The sequence below is a fragment of the Phragmites australis genome, chromosome 13 (genome assembly GCF_958298935.1).
Source record: "Phragmites australis chromosome 13, lpPhrAust1.1, whole genome shotgun sequence".
Taxonomy (NCBI): domain Eukaryota; kingdom Viridiplantae; phylum Streptophyta; class Magnoliopsida; order Poales; family Poaceae; genus Phragmites; species Phragmites australis.
This window is the reverse complement of record NC_084933.1, coordinates 5048823-5056196: the sequence shown is the minus strand read 5'-3', so window position 1 is coordinate 5056196 and position 7374 is coordinate 5048823. Positions and strand designations below refer to the sequence as shown.

The 7374-nt window shown below is 42.5% G+C and overlaps 1 protein-coding gene across 1 annotated transcript; it reads right to left on the bottom strand.

Moving 5' to 3' along the window:
* Positions 1–800: 800 nt before the first annotated feature.
* LOC133888381 (ABC transporter G family member 25-like) lies at positions 801–7041 on the bottom strand. Its single transcript, XM_062328600.1, has 13 exons — positions 6700–7041; positions 6497–6573; positions 4698–4973; positions 4521–4584; positions 4285–4428; positions 4138–4172; positions 3985–4058; positions 2877–3760; positions 2019–2774; positions 1781–1929; positions 1411–1700; positions 1208–1332; positions 801–1082 (listed from the first exon to the last, which is right to left on the bottom strand). The coding sequence occupies exons 1-13, from the start codon at positions 6933–6935 to the stop codon at positions 926–928; spliced, it is 3267 nt and encodes a 1088-aa protein (XP_062184584.1). The 5' UTR covers positions 6936–7041; the 3' UTR covers positions 801–925.
* Positions 7042–7374: the final 333 nt, after the last annotated feature.

The window sequence follows — 7374 nt, the reverse complement described above, 5'->3', positions numbered from 1 at the left end:
AGCTTTTAATAATTCACCTTTTGTCCTTTTGTATTTTTTTCTTATGTTTGTATAATATATATAGAATAGGACATTGTCCTACTGTTTAATTTCATTAGGGAAAAAACCATTGACAGAATCTCGCAGGAAGTCAACGGCATTGTACCCGTGCCTCGTCGTAGTTAGCAACCATTGTTCATGTCTCATTCTCTGATCAACTATGCACTTTGTATTAAAAATAGCAAGATGAACCTTCAGTATCTGCGCCTCTGGGTTGCAGAATGCTTAGCCTTAAAGATGGCTATGATAACCAATCAAATCCTTCGAAAGAAAAGCAAGCTGTTTCATCGTCATGAATCTTTTCCCCTCTGTTAACAACCATGGTTCATGTCTTATTCTCTGATCAACTATGCACTTTGGATTAAAAATAGAAAGATGAACCTTCAGTATCTGCGCCTCTCGGTAGCAGAATGATTAGTCTTAAAGATGGCTATGATAACCAATAAAATCCTTCGAAAGAAAAGCAAGCTGTTTCATCGTCATGAATTACCAAAAATATCTAGTGATCGATGCCTTCAACAACCACTAACTTGCAACTAGTTTGAGAAACTACTATAGAACCAAACAGGAAGTCTTATTATTTTTAAGGCACATCTTAGTTTAGGGCTTGTAACTATGATAACAATTTTGTTGAATTTGATTCGTTGGTGTTATCTTATCCAAGAACTTCAACTATGAGGAATTTTTTTCCCTCTGTTACTAAGCTACAGGCCTACACACACAAGCAAGGGATTTGTAGATGACGACGTGAACATACAAAATGATGCCAAAAATTTCTGATCTGTATGCCAGTCAGTATTCTAAATGTTTCATCAGAACTAATTTACAAATGTACAAATGAATGAAGAAATTAAATATGAAAAAAAATAGTATAATTGGACTATGTTCATCTCTTCTTCAGTAGTATCATGGCCGCGAATGCAATCATCCTGAAGAATAGACCATACAGAAACAGAATCAAAATACAGAACTTGTAGTTGTGAATATTGAAACCACTGGTGAACAACAGGGCGCAGCGAGTAATTAGCCAAACTCCAGGATACCTGCACGAAAACCGCAAAGCACATTAGTTTGACTGCAACATTACAATGGATACTGGTATAAGGCAAAAAAACTGTTCGTGTGGAGTTCTAGTCTGATAAAGAAATAGTTGTGAACAAGCAGTTACATCTTGGCATTTCCAATTATGAAGCCCTCCAATGCCCATTTGGAGTAGCACAGTCTCTTCAGGAACGTTGGAGTACTATTTTGAGTGGATAACAAGGTCAGAACAACCGGTGTAAGTGCAGAACACTGCAGAAAGCATAAGTATTAGGCCCGTGTTTTTAGCCAATCATGCAGCACAACATGAGTAATCAGCATGATGCATACCAGCTGTGCCGAACCAGGACTGAAGCAGATGGCAAATGTGTATCCTATCCCCGTCACACAGTACACAAGTGCGAGTAGTACAACGTAGTTATTAGCAATTGATGATCTGGGGTTGTTGAAGTAGTAGAACATGGAGAGGTAAATGATCGGCTTCACAACAGTGCTGAAATGATCGATTGTATCCCTGGCAAGAAAGTACGCCAGTGAGCTCATCCCAGATTCTCTTTCCCGAAAGTACTGCAGTCGTTCGAGAGAAAACGATCTCAATGCTGCAATCTTGCCCAAAAGAGCTGCATGGTAGCAACTTATATCAGTGACTTTTCGCCTAGTTTATAGTGAAACACAGTGATATCTGTATATTTGAACTTACAAACTGCAATTATAGTGTATATGTAGCCAGGCATCCCGAATGATTTGTCACTGAGCTTCGCTATGGTCCCAATGCAGACACCAGCCAGGCCTAGTATCAGGAAATCAACCGCGAGTAGCCTAGCTTCACGCAGCCGCTGTTTTGTGACCCTGCAATGGCATATGAATATTCAGTAACAACTGATCAGTAGCTGTTCAAAATTTTCAGGAGCAGCTTTTGAAGGTAGAATTGAGCATACCTTCCCAAGTAATATTTGTACTGACTAATGATCCCTGGTGTTCTTCTGCTAGACAAATCCTTTGGTTTTGACAAATGGTGTTCGAGACGGTTACGCTCTTCTGCGAAAGTGTTTCTGAGGGGGAGGCAGTGAGGGGTTGAACCAGACATTGAAGGGCTGGACCTGATTTGTGGGTTTTGTTCACCAATTGCCTTGAGATCATCTTGCATGTCACTTGGTACTTCATAGCCATTGTAAAGCATCCAGTGTACTGGTAGATGCTTCGCATTGATGCCTGATTCAGGTTTCACAATGCCTTCCAGAATGTCAATGTAGTGGTCTGGTGGGTTTACACGGTCAGGAACGTGGATTCCGAGAGTTGTGAAGTACTCCTCAATGGTCTTGACTGGACCATTGTAAACTATTAGCCCTCCTTTTGCCAGGAGTATCAAATCATCGAACATGTTGTACAACGTATAGCTCGGTTGATGAACAACAGCACAAACATTGACACCTTCGAGTGCCTCATGCCGAAGAGCTCTGAGGAGCAGTTGTGATGAGGAGCTGTCCAGGCCAGAAGTTGGTTCATCCAGGATTAGAAGGGATGGCTCCATGACCATCTCAATACCAACATTAACACGCTTCCTCTGCCCACCAGAAATCCCACGCTTCTCAACCGTCCCAACCAATGAATTTCTGATTCCCTGAAGGTCCAAAGAATCTATTACCCTCTCCACTATGAGAACTTTGTCACGGTGCTTCATTTTCGCGGAGAGCCTGTAGGTTTACAATACAAATATTCAGAAACTAATGAGCTAATTACTTAAAATGTATATTTTTGGGGAAATACTGGAAGCGTATTTAATACGAAGTCATTACCTGCACTTTGCACTGAACCAAAGGTTCTCCTCCACTGTTAAGTTCCCATGAACAATGTCATCTTGTGGCACAAAACCAATAATTTTCTTGTAAGAACGGATATTACCCTGCTTCCCATTAACAAGGACCGAACCCGTCATCTTGTAGCCACTCACCTTCCCGGTGACGGCATTGAGGAATGTGGTCTTGCCGGCCCCTGAGGGGCCCATGACGGCAGTGACATGACCAGGCCGGAGTTCGCCTGTGATAGACCTCAGCAGCTTCTTCTTTCCAAGTGTCAAAGTCAGGTCCCTGAACTCAACCTTGAGCAGAGGCCTGGTTATCTCCTTCTGCTGATCCTTCACCATGGCGATTACCCCAGAGAAGGTTAGGTCCTTGTTCTCCTGCTGCCGGAACTTCTCCTTCTCGATCTCGCCATATGCATACTTGAATACCTGTGTCCGGGTTGATCTGTGCTTGCCTTTTGGCGCAGGCTTTTCTTTTGTGGCAACAATTTCTCCATCACTTACATCGACAACAACCGAAGGCATTACTTCAGTTATCTCATTTGTGCTCTCCGCTGCAAACACAGCAGAGTCAGACAGTTCCTGAGCCTTAACCTGACCCATCAGTGGTGCTTCCTGCACTCTATGGCTAGAATTTTCTGGGTCTGGCTGCTGACGAAAGGACCTCCTCCGTGAAAATGTGCGTGAAAGATGACCCTGCATGCCATTCACATGCCTCCTTGCAAACTGTTTTGCTGCCTTCCAGCCCTCGTGCGCCTTCAGCTGCTGCCGAGCTAGCTGAATGGCGTTCTCCCTTGATCTTGCCTTCCTCCGTTCACGGATAGAGAGGAACTGACCTGAGCAGTTGTATATGATCAGAAGCGACACGCATAATGCACCCTGCATCGAATGGCAAATATAAAGTTTGAAGTCATTGGAGAAACACAAAGGATTTGTGCAATGGAACCAATTAGGTTCAATGTAACTTCTATTTTCCTGAAATCGAGGTTCATTGTATTATGATTTGCAGTGAGAGAAGTACTCCTAAAATTTGACTACATTATACCTATTATAAAAAGGGTCATCAAGCTAGTCACAGTACAAAATTACATGAGAGGATTTACCACTAAGCAAGCACCCAGAACGTATCTGTTTTCATGATCTTGGTTCGCGTGACAGGAGCCCTTTATTATGCATTCTGCAATTTAATCCAAATTAAGCTCATTGAAGGATAACTAGTATGATTGCTTGATTGAAGTCAAGAACATGACTCTTACTCTCTTGGCTGGTGGAACCCAGTCTGCAAAAGTGCCTGCAGAAGAAACAAACAAGAACCAATTATGACTAAATCAAACCGCTTCGCTTCCTAAAGATTCATATAATATCTGATGCAAGATAGATACAACATAAGAATAGATCAGTACCCACTGCTACAATTATTTTTTTCAGTTGTGGCTGGACAGTAGGAACCAGCTGGACAGAAGACATCTTCAGTGCTCCTGATATCCGCCCACATGTCAGCACCACCGCAACCAAATGTCGAGTTTGGAGTTATCTGATACTTGTATCTGATCAATGTTGCACAATTCATATACAAGGTATACTGCATTTGTTTATCAAGAAACCAATTGCAAAACAGATAAATCAAGAAAAATCTTACGGATCGCAAAGACCAGTGGTGCTGTTCGCTCTGGCACGCGGACAGTATGAACCTAGCGGACAAGCTATAACCAAAAGAAACACAAATTCAGGTCGTTTCACAAGTCTGTAACTGATATCTCTGAACAAATTAATTAGCAAAAACGAAAATTATGCAGGTATTGCTGGAGAGACTCACGAAGCATGCACGTAAGACCGCGTGGGCAGAAGAAGCCCTCGCAACACGCCTGGCAGTTGCGAGTTCTCAGCGGAATCTTGGTGTTGTCACTCTTGCTGGGGACAGGGTTTGGATCAATGGCGCAAGCCCATCCTGGGTCACACCCCTGCACCCAAGATGATCGGTTGCAGTTTATGTTTGTCTTCAGGAACAGGTTCTTCTCGCCGTCTTTGTCATACAGGCTTGAGAAGTAGAATTTCACTTCCTCCGGTGTGCATAGACGCTGTGGAAGATCACCTGGATGAATCATTTGGATACAATGCGAAAATGAGTAATGTGACCTTGGTTATGATACACCGTGACATTCAAAACAATATTTTTTTTCTCGTGGTCAATGTATTTGTTAGTTCTAAATTCTACCAACACCAGAATTGAGCATAAGCATTGAATTTGATTAATGTGACATTGCAAAATAATTAAAAAAAAAAGGCAGGAGCATCTGATACGAGAATAAGTCAAAGTGTATAACTTCTGAACATTACAAAAATCACCAGATAAGATTTGTTATAGTTGAGCTTGTCAAACCCCATCGTGTTGAAGTCATATTCAGCGACTATTCACAATTTCTATGTATCTCACCAGGTAAGATTAGTTATAGTTGAGCTTGTCAAACCCCATTGTGTTGGAGAACCTTTACGGTACACCATGATACTAGATGGTGGAGAGTATCATTGTTGTGATCTAACCGTCTATTTTAATAGGTATTATTGTAATTATCTTGGTACCCTTAGGGGTAATTACGTCATTGACTGACCGGATTTCGGACATTCGCCACCCATCATCGACCGGCCGACGGAGGGTGAAAACCCTAATAAATGAAATGAACAGAATAAGTGAAAGTTTATCCGAAGAATAAACTAACATTTTGACCTTCCCTAATTAAACATATAATTTACAAGTTTATCATTTTTTTTTCCAATCCTACCCTTATGATACCCATGATACTCTTTAATGATACCCATGATACTGGTGGACGATAGAGTATCATTGGGCCAATCTAAACCACCGGATGAAGAAAATGGATGGCATGTACTCATTTAGGTGTACCGTAAAAGTCTTCTTGTGTTGAAGTCATATTCAGCGACTATTCACAATTTCTTTGTACCACTGCAGAGCAGAAATGTATAAATGGTTGTTATAGGCTAGCGACTCCCCTTGTCACGAGTACACGTCACCAATTCAGCTTTGTCTTCAGTTTTGTATAAATTCAGCTTTGTCATATTGAGCGGAAATATATAAATTTTCGGAACAATGCATAATTAAGTCTTCGGTTTTGTATTCATGTAAAGCCTTCTAATGGGGGGGGGGGGGGGCGTAGCTGATAAATTCAGCTTCGCTCATCCTCTTCGAACGAGTTCTCATATAATGATCTTAATCGCCATCATCCATATGTACTATTCGAAATTTACCAGGAAACAAAAAATTGATGACACGGGGTCCATAAAAGAAGAAGAAAAAAACAGATTAGCCGAGTCCAGTGGCCTTGAGCATTTGGACGCTGTCCATTGAAAGGATCAAACATAGGCAACTACCCCAACTAATGGTTTATTCATCCAACAATCTTTACCAAGAAGATTCTCCAATTTACAGTAAACAAATCAAGAAGAGGTAAATCACTCCAAGGCAACAAATTTACAGAAAACCAAGTCAAAGAATAAATGAAGCAAGCAAGCGCAGCAACTGAACTGCTGGGGAACTAAACAAAATTTATTAATCAACAAAAAAAACAAGAGGCGACGAACTGAAATGCGTTTGTTTACCTCCGGTCTCCAAGAGGCACCGATCCACGAAGCCGAGGTTGGATGTGTAGTTGAACGCCTTGTTCCAATCCTCCACCCTGCAACACCAATCACAAGTTTTACCCGGATTAGAATCTGATTACCCCGACAGCACAGCCGGCGAAGCAAAGGCGCGAGCTTTCCCGGCCAAGAACGCGGGGGAAGGGACGCGGCGAGCGACTTACGGGTCAGCGACGCAGAAGCTGAAGCGGTCGGAGATGGTGTAGGTGACGTTATTGGTCAGGGCAGTGAGCCGCGCCTCCGCGGCCCGCAGCTCCGGCGGTGCTGGCGGCGCCGGGGGCAGCGGGGGCAGCTTGTTCTGCTGGCCGTTGGCGACGCCGGCGAGGAGAAGCAGCAGCAGCAGCGGGAGGACGACGCCCGGGCCCTGCCGCTGCAGCTGGGAAGATTTGCCATTGCGCATTCCGAGGCAGACGAGCAGCAAATGGAGGAACGGAGAGGAAGAAAAGATGAGCGGGACGGCAGAAAGCGAATGCCAGAAAAATAAGGAATGCTGCCACCGTATAAATACTATTCCACCTGTGATGAGTTAAGTTAGTACGGGTGTGTATATATGACTGAGAAATCGGGTTGGAAAATTCCAAGGATGTACTGCACGTTGATTCAGTATTTTAGTGGCATGGACAGGTTGGTGAGGGCCTGCCAGTATTATTCTTGCTTATTATTTTTCTTTTTTAGTTTAAAGAGAAAAAATAGGTATGAACTTATCTATTATATAAAATATAAGTGGGTTCTCGTATCATATCTTTTACTACTTTTCTCTCCTCTAATAAAAAATATCTAAAATTCAAATAATTTATTTATTTTGTCATCCACCTCATCCTCTAACCTCTTAGCCTTGT

Coding starts and splice junctions, on each gene's coding strand:
- LOC133888381 (XM_062328600.1), bottom strand. CDS start 6,935: ATGCGCAATGGCAAATCTTCCCAGCTGCAGCGGCAGGGCCCGGGCGTC. Junction 4,585..4,697: donor CGGTCTTACGTGCATGCTTC/GTGAGTCTCTCC, acceptor TTTTGGTTATAG/CTTGTCCGCTAGGTTCATAC. Junction 2,775..2,876: donor TGGTTCAGTGCAAAGTGCAG/GTAATGACTTCG, acceptor GTAAACCTACAG/GCTCTCCGCGAAAATGAAGC.